The 18144-nt window shown below is 39.3% G+C and overlaps 1 protein-coding gene across 1 annotated transcript in view; it reads right to left on the bottom strand.

Annotated features, from left to right (window-relative positions):
• The window catches only part of CDYL2 (chromodomain Y like 2), a 60025-nt gene that overhangs the window by 25731 nt on the left and 16150 nt on the right, over positions 1–18144 (bottom strand). Inside the window, exon 2 of the mRNA XM_030227709.2 lies at positions 1523–2117. Coding sequence (XP_030083569.2) covers positions 1523–2117 — 595 coding nt within the window. The remainder of the gene's footprint in view (positions 1–1522; positions 2118–18144) is intronic.

Here is an 18144-nt window from a genome sequence, read left to right as displayed (position 1 = left end):
AAATGAGTACTATCATGGGCTATAGAAAGTAGCTAATAAAAATAAATAATTGGAACAAATGGTTACTTTTCATCATGTCAAGCTGGCTGTCCCAAGGACCTGCAGAGGATTAGTTTATTTAATGTATGTATTAATGAGCTGGGAAGAGAAATATGAGAGGAAAACTTGAAGGCAATACAAAATAAGTAGAGTGAAAACTAGGAAAGATTTTGAAGAGCTTCACTGAATCAAAATAAAAAGGTGAATTTGCAACAGTAAAGCAGATTAAATGCATAGTGAAAGGGATCATACATAAAGCTGTGTTCTAAATTAACTGTAACAAGGTAGGAAAAAAACCCCAAGAGCAACTGTGGATCACTCAATGAAAACCTTTATGCAGTGTGTAAGAGCAGAAAAAAAAATTCTCCAAAGGTTCTATCATCACTGTATCAGTAAGAAGTGGGAAATCACTTGAAACAGCTCCTGCTGTTTTTAAAAGGTATTAAAACCGCTCCCCACACCAATGGCACAAGAAGATACTCAAAACTCTCAGGAATCAGTAAAGTCTTCCAGGTAGTAGGAAGGCTGAAAAGGCTGGGGCTGCCTACAGACTGACAGGGCATCCTCCACCTGATCCCTTCATAGAGGGACAAAAGGCTACTTAGTGAAAGTAAACGTCAACTGCCCCCCAACAAAATCCCAAATCCCAAAATCTGATCAAATAAAATGTGGATCTTATTGTTAGCTCCTGGAAATTACTGTCACAAAACACCACTGAAGCTGTAAATTTGGTAGGATTATAAACAAACAAACCAAAAAGATTGGACACATATAGATAATGAGAAGCTATTTGATTTCCATTAAGTTGAATGGTTTTTATAGAGAATATAAACCTTATTCTTTGAGAACTAAGCCAGTCATTAACTATGAGGATTAGAGAGAAATTTCTCCTATATCTTCTTGTTCATTTCAAGACTGTTTGTACCTTCCTTTAAAGTCTGTCTTAAGACTTGTGATGTGTCCAGTCACTGTCAGAAACAAGGACCTGGCTGTTCTGAGTGTTCCTGATTATGACAAGCATTAATACTGGGAACTTGAATCTTATTCAGCCACACTTACCAGGGCACTTTAGCAAGAGTGCTCTTAATTCTAAAATAATTCTGGTTTCTCTAGACTACTGGGTTCGAGCACACCTAACTGAGTAGTGATTTGTTACGTGGTGGTACACAAACCCCAAGTTGCAGCATTATACACATCTCAGTTATCATTCCTACTCCATGCCCTGTCCTCACTTCCCATAGGGATTTACACTGCAAATCTCGTGACAGAGCCCACACTGCTTCGCCATCACTACGTGGGAAAGGGAAAGAGAGAAGCCAACTGATAAAAAAAAGTGTATAATATGTAGGGAAAGTGTGGAACTTGTTTGTGTGCTTCTCACCATAACACTTGTGTGACAACAGTTTTTCCACGAGTGGGCCCTACTTGCAGTTGCTGCAATTAACACCCCCTCCCGCACAGAGGAGTTGTTTAAATCACATACCAATTCCATTCACAACAGGGGAATTGTTACTGACTTCCAACACGCTGGGCAAGTTTTGTTCTCCTTCGTGATCATTTAAATCCACGTTTTGCTGCTGTGAGCCATTCCCAAAATGTCTAGAATCTTTCTCATGGCTGCCATCTCCATTCTGCAGACCATTATGTGGCTTTTTCAGTGGCATAATCTGTAAACCGCTGGGAGTAGTTCGGTAAGTCACAGTTTTAGCAGCCCTGTCATTTGCAGCTCCTGGCTTTGCTGCATATCCTCGTTTCTGTTTTTGATGAGATGGATTAATTCTCTTCCTTTTGTGTGTTGACCCTTTAGACTTCCCAGATTCAGAAGGTCTGTGTGTTATTTTCTCAACAGACGAGCCTCGGCTTTCCCGCAGCAGTTTGGGTGCGCTGGCCTGTTTGCCATGCCTGGATCGCTTCTCTCTGGTAACGTGCAGTCTGTTGAACTCATCAATAAATTCCTCACAATGGAGTAGGTGGTGTTCAGGTTCCCAGGTGTCTTCATTGCTCCCGTAGCCTTTCCACCTAATGAGATATTCCCATTTGCCCTTCTTGTTCTTCCTTTTGTCTACAATCCTCTCTACCTAAAAGGAAAGACCAAAACCGTATTAGAAAGAATTCTCATGATCATACCTGGGAGTACTGGAGTGAAATGCAGAGCCCCAGTGACATTTTGACAGCAAGGCCACTGCCCCTTCTGAAAACTTTAAAAGACACATAAACACATCATCAAATCTGATCTGGGCACTTACAATCGCTCCAATGTGAAGAAACAAGAGAGAGTCTGAGATCATTAATGAAAGCACAATTTCTTTGAAAATCTCGTTGTAAAATAAGACTCTTGCTTTACATTCCTCAGCTACCTCTTGTTTCAAAGAGTCAAAAAAAGTGGTTTTTGCTGCTTTGTTTGTTACTGGTCATTCTCCTGAATCCACACATGTGTTTTGTCCCTATAAGCTTCCCCAGTCTTCTTTGTGTCTTGAAACTACCTTGAACAGAGAACTGATGACACCAAATTGCAGTATTTTACATTAAAGATCTTGTTTGAAATAGTGTAGATCCACTTTGCTGCTTCCGACTTACACAAATTTGGATTTTTAGGAATGCAATATTTGAGTAAATACACAAAATTTCTGAATACACCAATTAAAAAATAAAACAGCAAACAAAGGGCTTTAAGTCAGGATTCTTACATTGAAGGAATGAATTTTACCAGCCTGTGCTGGAGAATGTCATTGTAAGGAACATTTCTACACCAAGGGCTAATGGACTGTATTGGGACTGCACCCTGAATGTGAATTAACATCATTATACTGTGGAACCTGGATGCTGGTCAAGCCTCAAGTAGAGGGAGAATGCAGAGGAAAATCCAAACACACCACACCAGTGGCAGCAAGTCGGGATTAAACTGCATCAAGTGAAATTCAGATCAAGTCACTGGGAAAAATGTTGTAATGGCAGTAGGAATTAAGTTTTGGAATAATACTTCGTAATGTGGGGAAGTTAGAGAGGGTTTTTAGAACAAACAGTTTTTGTTTCATATATCTGTAATGAAAAGTCAATGCTGGAAGATCAGTTATGATAAGGAAAACTTCAAGGACTCTTTCAGGTTTTATTTTTTCATAGTTTAATTTTTAAATTTTGTTTTTAATATGTGGTTTATGAATGATGAAGATGCTACTAAAGAAAAAAAATCATTATCGTTAACCCAAAGCAGTATTGTTAATTTAGAAGAATAAATAAGTGGATAGATCATGTAACAGCTTTCACTGCTCCTCAAAGAAAAATCATCTAATGTGAAGAACAACAGTGGAATCTGTAAGGAGAATTTCACCTTGAAGAAGGGCAATCACAGCAGTGTAAGTAATTGTTCATTTTAGGTCCCTTGTTAGAGCAAACCAATGGATTAATTCTGTCTGTTCACTGGCTGGAACTGTACATTCATAGAAATCTTGGTGGGTTCCCCAAAGGAGTCTAAAAGTAATTAGCAACTAAACACTATACTTCTATCTCAGTTCATTTACATGGGAAGTGTGCTGAGATATCTGTCTGTAAGTCATAGTGGACACCTTCCTCCATCTCCAGGGCTCCCACTGCAGCATCTCAAACAGCTCCTTCCTGTGCTCTGCCTTATCAAATATCTACACAGAACCACCTCAGAAGCAAAGCAAGGCATCCTCCTTACTCTGAATTTAGCACAGTCCCCTTCAGGATTGCTCAGAGAGGCAAAACAATTAATTGAAGCTCAGGCTGGGCAAATTTGAGATCATTTGTCTAAAAAGAGGGAAAAGGCTTCACAAAATGAATGAACTGGCATTTTTTTGTTCCCTCATGTGGGATGTGTGGCTTTCCATTGTCAAACTAATAGTAGACTTATTATGATCTTGTTGACTTTATAGGGAGCAGCTGTCCAAATTAGCCTTGGCTTTAAAATACCTTCATCTTCCTATCAGGGACTAGCCAGAAAAACTGTACATTGAACCACAGAACTCTGTGTGGGCTGCCTGTGGATTTGTTACCTTAAGTACTGCAGCTTGCTAAAGCAAGGAGCAAAACACATACATCTGTGTCCTGGGGAAAAAATTAAATTGCTGCTAAACTTGGTAGACCACAGCTATCAGTACTGGAGAGTCTGGGTTACTGCTTTTCTGTCTGTACCAGATAAACAATGTACATGCATTCCCCTCCCTTTTAATTCAGGACTTTGCACTTGGAACACAAACTCAGTGTCAGTTTGGTGCTACCTGAGAGTTACTTGTCTTTGTTTTGAGGGATTGCACCAGCTTTGTTCCCCAACATGCTCACTGAAGGAAGAACCTCAAAAAGGATGGACAAATACCTTTTTTGGGATCACATATAAAAACCATCTCTCCACCCTCACCTTTTTTCACTTGTGCCCATATCTTTAACTACACAGATTTCTTATTTTCACATTGTTGCTCTATGTGAAGAAGTTTTGTGGAGGGTATTGTTTAATATGGAACACACTCAAGTATTTTGGTGATGAGGCATCCTGCATTTCAATTAGGAAGAGAAAAGGAGAAAATATGAGTAGTCTTTGTTCCTGGGAAATAAAATAATGGCAATGGAGGATGTGATTAACCACTTAAAAAACACATCATGAAGGGAGAATAAAAGTAGTGATGAAATTGGGCTAAATCTAATAAATAGTTTCTGAAAAAACATTCAGAAAGCAAATATATTTGGGTAAGACAAACCATTTCATTACAGCACTTTCAGAACAAAACAATCAATGTTCAAATTTAACTAACTACAATGAAGGCTAAATAAACTGAAGAGAAAATGTTTTGTTTCTGATCAACCCTCTTTTCAGTTTATTGTTTTGTTGGGGAGAAAATGAAAAAAATGTGGTATAATCCAAAATTAGTTTGTTTTCCTTGATTTTTTAGTTCAACCATAATACCCAGTGGCTTGACTAATGATGCATAAGAAGTCTGAGTAGATATTTTCCTGTCCTCATTACTGCCTCATTGTTCACTGAATGCATCTGAGGGTAGCATCAAATATACTTGACCTCTCAACATGTTCCCTTTTCTACCACAGGGCTTTAAGTTCTTCAGTAATATTTATCCCCTTTAGGTGCCACTGGGAAGTGCTTCAGTGGAGGCATAAATATCAGGGTTTTAGCCACATCTGCTACTGTCTGTCTCATTTTCCTTCTATGCACAGTCCACAGTAACAACAAACATCACTACTTTGTTTTTTTAATGATGTGTATTTGTTTTAACAGGTACTATGTGAAATAATAATCTTTCTGTATTTACTTAAGGTTGCACAAGTCCTATCAGTTTTATTAATGAGAAATAGTTCTGTGACAGCTAATGATTAATAGAAATAATACTTTAAATCCTCCCCTAGAATAAGCAATGCATGTTTCTGAGAATATGCAGCAAACATCTCGGGCTTCAGTGTCTGATTTTCCATTTTCCTCTTCAGTTCCATCTTTAATCAGAAGTGAGTAACATGTTCCCAAAAGTGACCCTGGTAGTTACAGTTGCCAAATCCATGATTTCACTATATTTGCTTTGGAAAACTAAGGAGTTAAATTTAATAAAAGTGCAATGACTATGAACAAACCTTGTAGAGGTATCACAGTTAAAAGATTGCTAGAAATGTCATGTACCATCACTTCCCTGGATTCTCTCTCTCCCTGCCCCCGCTGGCTAATTCTGGATGAACTGAGGTTCTGATATGTTACCATATAAATACTTTTAAAGAGAACAAACAGAATAAGAACATGGCATCTGTGCAAATGCATTTACAACACGCTTTTTAGCTTCCAAGTAGCCTTAAACCTAGTTCTATACACAACTGCACAAACTAGGATGAAACTCATAAATAAAAAGCCTTTAAAATATATCTGCATTCCATACTTCATGTGAAATGAAATAATACATAAGTGGATTAAAGTACAAATATCTAGAGCTTCATAAACTTAAGTGTTTTGCTTATATATGCAGAGTACCACAACCCCACCAACTTTCCTTCTCAAAAAATTCTGGGTCACAATCATTTAACCACACATTGTTATTGTTTGCTTATCATAAAAATGAAATCTAGGCTAAGTTAAAAAAGGATAATTCCTATGGAATTATTTCTACAGCTGTAACGATAAAGTCAAAGCACAGCATACTCAGTTCACAGCTCTGAAGAGCATAAATAAAAATCCTTGTGTTCCCAGAAAACACCTTCTGGGAGATCAGTAAACTTCTAGAAACATTTGGAAGGTTGCATATCTACTTAGTGATTTCCAAAATAAATACATGTCATCTCCTCTTCTTGCCATGCACATCCATGTAAGCAATTGAAACTGTAATCTCTGGTGTTCAGATGGTCTCTGTTAGTGAACTCTTCAGGGCATCAGAGCAACTGCATGACAGACACTAGAAAAACTGCCTTTCATTACTGTGATTACAGGACTTGTACTGGTTTATGTGGGTTTTTTTTCATTGGAGGTCTTTGTCCCATGATGTGCCTGAGGGTGTTGGAAGGGTATTTGAAGAAAATGCCAAAGAAGGAAAGGCAGTAAGATTTCTGAGAGAGATAAAGGCCATCTGATTCAACATGTTTGTCTTTGAAAAATTCAGTATTGCCCTAACTTCCCCCTTTTTGTTACCTTTGCTTTGAGAAATACTCTATCTCATTAGCAGTAAATCTTTTGCCTTCTTGCCTTTGTAACTTATTTTTCTTTTTCTTGTATTTGTGTTTGACTTCCCAAAATCTGGTAATTGGAGCATTTGTTCCAGATGTACAAAAAATATGGCAACATATCTTCTGAAGCAGCCAGTATTCATGTTAGAAAAATAAGTGGAATGGCTGCTGGGAGTCTCTTCAGAATCTGACCCATGGAGTAGGTCCAGCTATGAAATCCCCTCAGTACTAAATCTGTCTTGTTACCTGGAAGGTCACAATGAAATGAAAGGGCTAGATAGTCTTAAAAACAAAAGGGAAGCCATTCTTCATTGGAATTACTCTTAAGCAAAACATCAAATTACATCTTCCCAGGAAAACCAGTGAACACTCCATTAATCTCAGAAGACATTGCTTTTTATTCAGTTCCTTTTTTTTTCTTTTTAAGCATATGGGGGTTTTATTTTCTGTTTTCCAATTTCCTTAGAATCAGAAGAGATCTTAAAACTTTGTAGGGAACTCCCGGAACTTCTGCATTTTCACTGGGAAAAGCCAATCAGCCTAGTATAGAAATCACTGGGTGATTTCTACACCCAAGGCATTGGGTATATGTGTCCTTCAACACAGACATGGGAAGACTCACAACAGAAAAAATTAATGCTGTGAGATCTCCTGCTGCTCCCTGTCCTGCACCTTTGACGTTCCCCTCCTGAGAGACAGTAACACTGCAGAGGTGTCCTGCTGTGAGGTTCCATGGTTGGGGTTTAGATGGAAAACCAGGAGTGCAATGTCATCAGTTGTATTTGCAGCAGTGGTGCAGCCATTAGAAGTTACTGCTCAATGTGTACTTTCCACATTGCTCTTTTCTGGACCCAACACTTTGCTGCAGAAGTACACTTTGTAAGTTACCTTCCCTGAGCAGCATTTGTCTAAGGGGCCTTCTGCCAGAGGGAGTTTCCCTTCATTATGAGCAGAGATCCAATCTGAGGGCCTGAACCAACCACAGCTTCCAAGAACACTCATATCTTCAGTGACCTTATTCCAGCTTTCTGGGAAGTCTCGTCTTTCTGTGAAATTCAGTCTCATTGAAGCTGAAGTTCTGGTCTGGTCTCTGTTGTTCTTTTCTGACTCTCTTCAAACCTGTTCTAGTGCTGCATCTCCACTCCCACTCTGGGGCCCTGGTTCCCCCTTGGTGCCATCTGTCCCTGCTGCTCACTCTACCAACAGGACCCATTTTCATGATCCTGTCCTCTCATGTTTTGTTTCCAAAAGATATTTCCTGGTCAGAACTTAAGAGTGCTCAAATCTCTCAGTCTGTTAAAGCCATTTCCATCTCCCTCTATAAATTTAAGAACGTAATCTACATCACTTTCTTTTCTTAGGATATTGAAGTTTATGTGTATAAGTTATACCTGTGGGGGAAGTGCCACAATCATTGTGGGTTTTGAAGCAAACAGGAATAAGAATATACACAACAATCTTGCACTGGAGGGAAGGTGTTTTTGTACAAACTGATACTGTTTTTGTACAAGGAAACTTGACAGGTGACCTAGGGATCAGAAAGAGACTTTTTGGTCAACTGGTGTCGTCCCTGTCACTGCAGACAACTGCATCATACAAACCCTTTCATATTGGACATGTTTGTGATACAGAACATATTTCTGTCCAGGCTTGTTGCTCAGAGGTTGCACAGCAAACAGCTGTTCCTTCCTAGATGCATTCATTTTGTTAAAAATGTTTTAGGCTTTCATTTGGAAAGCAAGTATGTTTTCAAAGTTGCAAAAGAAATGCATGAAAAAAATCAAGATCTTTTATAGAAGCAGGTTAAGGTAATCTTGAGAATATTCTTTATATAGAGGAAGAACAGGAGTTTTTCCTTTGCAATCCAAGTCATGAAAAACTGTTATGCAATATGGGGGAGACTTCTTTGGATCTGTTCCTTCATAAAAGATTTAAATCCTTTTGACTTACAGGCGTTACCATCACCTACAACATTTTAGAAATCCAAAAAACACGGTTCTGTTTATTTTAAAGCACAGTGACACATTTTATTTATCAAATCTCTATTTTCTTTTGTACAATAAATCAGTTTGCTACTATATTTCATTGGTAATAGTTGAAAAGAAAGCAAGAAGCAAGATATTCCAAATTCTTGGTGTTCTTTATGCTAAAAAGTGGTCAGTTCTGAACACACCCACAACAAACTTGCTGGCCCAACTCATTTCTGCAAAATTTAATCGGATTCTTCAGTTTTCTGCTATCTGAGAGCGTGTGTGTGGGAAATGTGTGCATTTATCAGCAAAGGGCTCAGCACAACCTAGTATGGTTCTGATTCTGCCTATACTTCCTTTAAGTACAAGTCACAACAGTTATTCCCTATTTGCTTACACGCAAGTAAAGTCTAAGTAGGAATCCCTGGGATTTAAACCATGAAGATTTTAGGTTTTTATTTTAAAACAAGTTTATAGGAACAGGAGCATGACTTGAAGAGACTTCTAAGCAAACCAGTGTTTATATGAACAGATCCCTGTTCTCTCAGCAGAACTGCTTGGAATTTGTTAAAAATACTCATGTTTCCAAACAGATTTTGAAATGTGTTAAGTAATACTTAAAAAATAAAAATATGACTATCACTAAAGGTGCTCTTTAACATTAAAGAACTCCAGAAATGCAGGAAGCAGATATTAATTTACATGAAAATTTTACCTGAAATCATTAGAAAAAGATTAATGCTGTTTTCTTTTATATTCATTGGCAGTTTTTTCTTCTCTGCCTTGTTCAGTTATGGCTTTTTTGGGTGTATTTTGTACAGTTTACACAGTACTTTTCTCCACCATATGGGCTTCATTCAGATTCAACTCAAGGCCAGGACTTCAGTTCAACACTTTTACATCCATCCCAAAGCTTAGTCAGAAGTGAAGATTTCACATTTAAAAAAACACAAAGGTTTAGCTATAATACAGCACAAACAAATATTTGAACTATTTGCTGTACTGCCACTCAGTGAGTCATTGCTTTCCAAATGCTACTGGTACGACTGTCATAAAACAAACCACATGTTCTTGTGGGCTAGGTAGAAAAATATTTTTTTAGCCCTTTTACAGCAAAGTGGTAAATTTGAGCACGGACATGTGAAAGCTTTGGTTTTGGGGAGCCCTGTGTCACAAAATGTGTCTATAGATGCTGAGGATTTGGGATTTTAGATGTTCAGAGAGGATTTACCAACTGAACAGGGAGGCTTGCTGGCTCTCCATAGGTGACTTGGCAGAAAGGATGAGGGACACGAGGAGGCTACAGGGGGACACTGGTCCGTCCAAGTGGCCATTGTATTAAAGGACTCAAAGTAGATTTTACAGGGACAGCTAAGGCAGGGTAATGCAATAGTTTTGCAGAAATTTTCGAGGATTGAAATGACAGTTTGGTAAAAATCAAGGCTCTGGGTTGCAAAAGAAGACAAATGGACAATGAGATGTAGTTCCTCTAGATCTAGGATATGAAACAGCAGGTTTTGTGTAAAGGATCTCCCAGTGGCAGTATGCATTTTGTAGCTCTTGTACTCAGGGAGATATAACTATTTTTTAAATGACTTTCATGGCTTAGAAATTATATTCTCCAATTTAGTACTCCCTTTAAAACCACCCTCTGTTCTCCCTCCCCTTCCAACTGGAGACACAAAAGGGAAAGACCATGGGTTGAGATACGAACAATTTGCTGGAAACAGCAATGAGATAAAAATTAACAGTAACAGCAACAAGAGGTATAAGAAAATAAATAATTCACACAGAAAAACTCCCTTTTAAGTAAACAATACCAGACAGCTCCCTCTACCTCATTTTCTTGACTGGAAGAAACCCCCACTCCCTGGAAGAGTCCCTTTCCCTGTCCCTGGCAATTATGTGAGGGAGTATAAAAAACCATCAGGGTCCTGGCCATGGCCCTTCTGGCTACCACAAAAAATTAACCCTGTCCTGGCCAGAACCAGGACAACAGTAATACATACATGACAGAGCAAATCAAAAATAATCCCTGGGTCTGAATGTGAAGGAGGACAGTAATCTCTCCCCATCACTGATACAGAAGGGAGAAGAAAATGCAGAACCTTGTCCATGTTATATGAGTGACTGGACAGGGCTGAGGTGATATGGGAAGCATAAATCATATATCCACTTCAAACTTTCTATCCAGACTAAAATAAGGGGCAGCTGGTTTGGAACATCCTTATAGCAAAAGTATTAACAGTCAAATTTGTGAATAATGCCATGCAGGAATAGGTTTTAAAGGGAAAGGGCTAAAAATAGATGACTTTGTACAATACAGAAGGCCGAGGGGTGATCCTTTGAGTGAAAAGCTGAAGTAGCAGTTTGGAAAGTAGTGGGATAATAAGGGAAGAAAACTCATGAAACACAAAGGTTTCTTTCAGAATTCAGTAGAATTCTTCATTTTTGTGGTTACACAAATGAAGTTAATGTGGTGGCAGAATACAGGAAAGAGCCAAAAAGAAAGGTAGAGCAGAAAAAGGAATAAAGAAACATGCTTTAGGCAGCTATAATGCCGTGACAGGAGCAGAGAATATTTCAACTAAGTATCCAGGATACCAGAGCAACATCACAGAAAAATGGCACAGAAAATTTCAAAAATTATCTGTGAAGAAGTAATTGTCAAAAAGGAAGAATAATGCATCATTATCCCCATAGAAATAGCATTCAGATGAGCAGGGTCAGTAGGCCAAGTTTTGTCCTCAATTATTGCATTGGTTTTCACTGCAGATTTAATTTGTGTTTGAGATTTGAATTCTGCCCAGTGTAAAACCAACTTCTTACTGGTGCTTGGAAGGAACAAACTATCTTATGGACAGCAGCAAAGGCAGTTATGAAAGTTGTCAGTGTTCATCAGTCAGATGCATCTTAAATCATCTGAGAGTGCAGCTAATGAGAAATCATCTGCATTTAAAATATGGGGACAGTGCTCTAAACAGAGACACAGGGTGTGAAAGCATATCCATTGATTTAACAAAGTGTGCTTCGGAGCAGTCAGCTGGGCTCTGAGGAGGCTGTTTGCTTCCAGGGTGGGTGAAAGGCACTGACATATCTGGGCTTGTCCCAGTGTCCGCAGTGAGTCAGCCTGAGCACACCACACTGCATGGCACGCTCTGGCCACACGCTGCCCTGAAACTCCTCTGGCAATGCAGAGTCCCTGCGAGGTGCCATCACAGCCACTGATGGTGCTGCCCAGGAGACAATCACAGGTTACCCTCCTGCTGTCCTTAAAGCTGCCTTTGGCAACAGATGGACACCATTCCTTGATGTCAGTGAGTCCTCTGTCAGCCCTGATAATTCACTCAAGCCAAGGACTTGTTAACTGATGAGTCCTGAGTTCTTTCAGGTCATCATGATTCCTGATTATAAGGTTTCAGCCAAGTTTTGGCAGTACTTCCAGCCAGGCAGTACTTCTAGTAGTAGGGGTTGCTCTAGGTTGGAATCCATTACTCCTTTTAGGGAGGTCCTAAGGAACAACCCTGGGGTTTCTCAGGTGGCAAGGTACAGATCTTGCCACCCTGCTCCAAACGCCTGTCGGATCACTCCAAGGGTTCCTGTGGAGGCATGTGCACATCTCCATGCTGCAGCTACCTTCTGTTTCTGTTCAGAGGTGGTGCAGAGCCATCAAGCATCAGGGTGAGACTGGAACTCTGATGAAACTGAGGAACCATTTAGAAATGTCTCTGCTCGAAGCACTATTGAATATGTAAGCAGTGAATATATTACTGAGGAAATTTTCCATGTATTTGTTAGTCAGATTCCTAACTTGGCGGCTGTGTGAATATCTCTGCTGCTCCTGGATGCATTTACAGCAATGTGGCAAAGGGCTTTGTTCCATGTCCCTCTATAGAATAGGGCAATTACAGAATTATATTTTTATAAATGTAGGTTTTTCTAAGATCGATTCCCTATATTTGTCTCACTGGGACTGGGTTAGTGTACATTCTTTCTGTGGCACTATGCCAGTCACAAACTGGAGCTGGGCAAGGCTGCAGCTGTATGCTTGTTATTAATTGAGGGTTAGTGCAGAGACCAATACACACTGGTTCTCCAACACCCAAACTGTTTTCCAGATACTTCATGAATGGACACTTAAATTCCCACTTAAGTATAACAAACCTCTGAGTCACTTTTAATACTAAGATCCCACTTGCAAATGGTTTATGAGCTTACAAAAAGGACTTTTAACTTCTAGGACTCTTAAAAATTGGACAGCTAATTAATCTGATTCTAATGAGTCAGCAATAATCTTCTGCTGTCCTCACTACAATGCCTAGCACAAACCATACATGAGGTTGAATACCGGGACAGATGTCCAGAGAAGCTGTGGAATATCCACTCCTAGAGATATTCAGAACTTGACTGAGCAAGACCCTGAGCAACTTAATTAAGTTGCTGCTGCCTTAAGCAAGGGGTTGGATCAGATGATCTCCAAAAGTCCCTTCCAACCTGTATTATTATATGATTCTGTAATACATTTTGCCCAAAATTTTTACTAATAATTTATTAATTCTTTATTAATTCTTTTTCACTTAGAAAAGCATCTCCATTTGGAAAACTGTATTCTGTGCAATCTGTGGAAGTGTGTGTGTATGTGAATTGACTCAATTAGTCTGAGTTTAGATTCACCAGGCAGCTGGAAGGGAGCTTCCTACAAGCAGCTTTGAAATTCTAACTTTCTTTGACCTGGTACCATTAGGATTTGTTTGCCTTCAGTCATACTGCAAGAGCCATCCACTCTTTGAGATGTACAAAAAGATGGGTTTGTAGACCTAGATCAGCTGCTCATGAGGTTCAAAAGATTTTCTTAGTCATGAAATGGATGTTTGTTAGTACTGAGATACATTGTGAAGTGATTCCTCAGTGTCTTTTCAGTGTTTAAATGAACATTCAGTATTCATGGTATAAGGAGAAGAAGGAATGGGCTAAGCTGGGGTGTGAACATATAACATGCTCCATGGCAACAGCTGTATATTTGCTCTTTGTTCAATATGATGGAATCAAAGGCAGGGATAAGAGGGATAAGTTGCCAAACCTTTACCACAAAGCTAAGAGGAAATGCTAATCAAAATATACTTGTGTTTCCTGTACCTGTCCTGGAGGGTTGTGCTGAAGTAGTAATAGAGTGTTCTGCAGGGTAGGATTCTTAGATGGGGCTTCAAGGTCAGAGTTTGTGTTTCTAATCCTTGTGACCATCTCAACTGTTCTCTTTGCTTTTATGTGCCTCATCCAAAAAGAACATCCACTCTGTGAAGTAATTTCAGAGCTGGTGTGGAAAATGCGAAAGGTGCATTGAAATAATCAGTGTGCAGAGCAGTGTACAAAATAAAAACTTTGGTGAAGCAGATCTGTTTTGAAGCATAGTGAAAAAAAAAAAAAGGGAAAAAATCCCAAGATTAATTTGTGCTGTATATGTGCATTTTGTACTGGTGCTCACTGCTTTCATCTCACAGTTTGGGGGCAGAATATGCAATACAATGGCCTGATAAGACCAAAAGGTTCCTGGCAAACTTGGGAGGGGTAAGAAACTCACAAGAAAAAGACTACATCTGGATTATCTGGCTCTGAAATAACATATGGAATTTCTGATCACACTTCAACTGTGGTTTCTCTCCAAAGAGCAGTTGTGTACAAAGGCATACATAGAAAGAATATCACAGAAATAAACAATAAGACCCACGATGGAGAGGTGCTATATTCTTAGTACCTCAGCAGAAATACTGATAAATACTGGGAAAAGTTTTGCTTTTATTATGCTTATAAACTATTATATGTGCTTATATGCTGTAGTCCAATGAAGGAACATAAACTTCACCCTTTTGGAATATTTTTAGGGCTAATAACTAATGTAAGGTATCTGGAATAAGTAATCTTGCCTTCTAGATAACAAGAAAGTATTTAGTATTTTGAAGATTTCAAGATGATGTGCACATGTTTAATTTTTTTATTTTAATTCCAAGGAAACAAGAAACTTCTGTGGTCATGCAAGAAGGATTTAAACAAACCAAGTTTGTTTTTAGATAATTAGAGGATTTCCCTAGAGAGTATCTATTTCCCCAATTACCACTCTGAAATGTTATTTTCATAGTTACAAAGCACCATGTAAACCGACCCTACTACATGGATACTATGCTCATTACTGTTATTTAGCAGCATTACAGGTGGAGCTTGGAGCTGTGAGCACTTTCCTTTAATATGTAGCGTGCCATAATATTTGACTTGTTCTTGAAATGAAATGGTCACAATATGTTAATCACAAAATCTAGTACAGAGTGTCTGTCAGAAAAGTACTAATGATTGCCCAGTGTGCCCCAAAGACAGAGATGTTAGTTTTGCTGTGCAAAAATTCGGTGTTATTCTGGAAAAGACCTTGCCCTTGGCTGCTGAATGTCACATGGACTGTGCAGGGCAGGCAAAGGCAGCACCCTCTGCTCCAGGATCTTTACAGCTCCTGCCTTGCTGATTCATTAATGCAACAATCATAAATAGTAAGTGCAGGTTTTAAAAAGCAAGTTTGCACCTGTGCATTATTTCTAGAGGGAATCACAGATATTTTATCACACATGTAAGGATAAATACTGGTTGAATGACACTGGGGAAAAATGGATGGAATCGTCTCTAGTTTCTCTCTAAATGGCTGGAAGAGTCTTCTGAAGGTGACAGTAAGAAAAAATTGTCTGAATCACCTGTACATCTCCTACACTTTGCTGGAAATATTCCTTACTCAGATGAGCACTGTGAGGTGTTTAATAGATTTCTCTGATGGCCACAGAATATAAATTTTTTATTCAAGATAATCTGAATATCTGAAATCTTTCTACTTTCAGTTGTTTGGTGATGTACCTTCTCATTTTTTAAACACTTTGAAATGCTATACATATCAAAATTGACAGTCATGTCTAAATTAATTAATAAGCCACTTCAATTTTTTTGCAAGGGTCAGAAGTGCAATTTATCTTCAACAAAAAAAATATATTTGGCCTCAATTTTTTTTAATAGTCTTTAAAAAATATGATTAAAAAGTTAGATCTTTAAGGAACAAAGATATTTTTCAGGTTCTCTTCACCCCACAATCTGCATTTTATGATTTTGGTTTTCTCGGTTTCAAGACAAATTTTAGGAGAAAACTCCCTGGAATGAGTGTTTCCTCTAACAAGAATAGGGCTTCAACAGCTCCCTTTTCTTCTGTCAATGAGAGAAATGGATATGAGGGGGCGAAAGTGAAAAAGCTATGTTTATTAAAAAAAAAAAAATTGAATAAATACTGAAATGTGGAACCTTCCCCCCAGAAACCCAACCAGAGCCTCCCTTGGCCGCAGGCACTGTCCCCTCGGAGCAGTTCAGGGCACAGCCAGCAGGGGCGCTGCTGGCTCCTGGCGGGCGGGGATGCGATCATTCCCCCAAGGCTGCAGGGGGCGCTGTGGTGCCAGTCCGGCCGCCTGTCTCTGCATGGTCATGGCGTGGGATGGAGAAGCGGCTTCCTTCACCAACCCACCGGAGCAGCTGAAGCCCGTGTCCCCTCTGGAGAGCGGAAGGAGCTTTCCCAGGAAAGCTTGGGAGCAGCAAGCTGGAATGGCAGGGCAGGCTCACCTGGGGCAGCAAGCAAGAGGCAGCGGAAGCTCTGCAGCTGTGGCTGGACCACGGCATTCCCAGACAGCTCCAGGGTAGCGCAAACCCTGGAGCAGCTGTGGAGGCACAGCGAGGACCGGGCAGCAGCAGCCCGGCTCCTGAACATGGCAGAGAGAGAGAGAGCCCCTGCGATTGCTCACGGCGCTAACTGGCTCTGGGCTTCCCAATGGCAGAGCAGCAAAAGAAGCCAAGCTGGCAAGCTCAGTCACAGAAACAAACCAAAAAGAAGCAGGCAAAACCCACAGAAGTAGCAAGATCTATGGTCAGAGATACCGGCTGCATATATCCAGTTGAAGGGAAAGTGCTGAAATGAAAGGGCTGCATCCCACCTCACCCCCAACTCCCTCTGGAAACCCTATCTTGGCTCCCAAACATCGTGATAGACAGCCCCAGAGCTGGGGCAGGGACAGCTGCCACTCCAGACACAAACAAAACAGATCAAAAACCCCAAAAATGATATGGGATAATAAACCATCCCCAAAACATGGTTCTTTCCCTTTTCTTGTGCCCATCTAGTCACAGACTCCTAAGTCAGCAACATTAAATCTAATTATGTAAGTAATTGTGGGCATTGTTCAATGAAGGGCATCCAGTGATAATCTAAATATACTGTGTGAAAGTGAAAATGTGTATAATTCTAAAGAATAAAAGTCTGAAATCGCTTGTTATTTGAGACAGGGCAAAATGCTGATAGTTTCTGCTCCATTAGAGTGATCTGCACTTTATTCACACACTAGAACTCATTCTCCAACAGTTGGTCACCATGCCTTTCTTCAAACTATAGATTTTTAACCATTGTTTAACATAAAAGCTTATGATATCCTGTTCATCAAATGTTCTAAAAATAATGGTGAGACAGACTCTGCATATTTGAGCTTAAGGTTTCTAGCATTTTAGGTGTTTAGTGTATGGTATAATCTAAAATGAAAACCACAAAACTATTAAAATAATAATAGTTGCTGGAGTAGATGACATATGCTATCACAATTTTTCTTCAATGTCACCAAAGTTTTCCTTTTTTGACAAATGTCATTTTGTGCCTAGAAGCCTTTGGGGATATAATGTCTTGATTACACTAAAAACCCAAAGAAACATAGATTAAAACTCAAATGCAGATCTAAAACAAGTTTCACATACCAAGGCATCAAAGAAGTCCCAGAGCCACTCTGTTAAGAGGAACCCATGTTTCTTTTCAGTATGAGGGCCCAGATTTGCTTATTTTTGTATCATGACATTACTTACAGGCTCACAGTTAGAGATTTGAACACCAGAAGGGACAGTTATACCCACTGAACCCATGTGGGTTGCACAGGAGCATTCTTCATCCATGTTCTGCATGAGGTCCCAAACTCTGATTTACTTAAACCACATTATTACAAAGTCATCATGTCTTAATGTGAAGTGATTCACAGAAAATACACCATTGCTGGTAGTGAAGCCAAGTCCCATAAATAGAATGCTATAACCTTAATGTTAAAAACTGTGTCTCAGCTCTGATTTTGAAGGGTAAACTTCCAGCCACTGGCACTTTTTTTATCTCTTAGTTAATTTAATTTTCCAAACATTAAATCCTGCAAAGTGGTTTGCAACTTACTGAACAGATGGTCTCTGTTTCTTTACATTTTTTAAAATTTGGGAGCTAATGTAATGGCTCTGTCTAAAATTTTGTAGCTGCTTTAGAGTCATATTCTGAAGCTTCATCCTAGATGTTAGGGTTCATCACTTGTGTTTTAAGTTCAAATTCACATTATTTTGTATATTATTGGGAGAGAGCACTTTTATGAAGTGTGTAACT

Source organism: Serinus canaria, chromosome 11 (assembly GCF_022539315.1).
Source record: "Serinus canaria isolate serCan28SL12 chromosome 11, serCan2020, whole genome shotgun sequence".
Classification (NCBI taxonomy): Eukaryota; Metazoa; Chordata; class Aves; order Passeriformes; family Fringillidae; genus Serinus; species Serinus canaria.
This window is presented reverse-complemented; position numbering and strand designations above follow the sequence as displayed.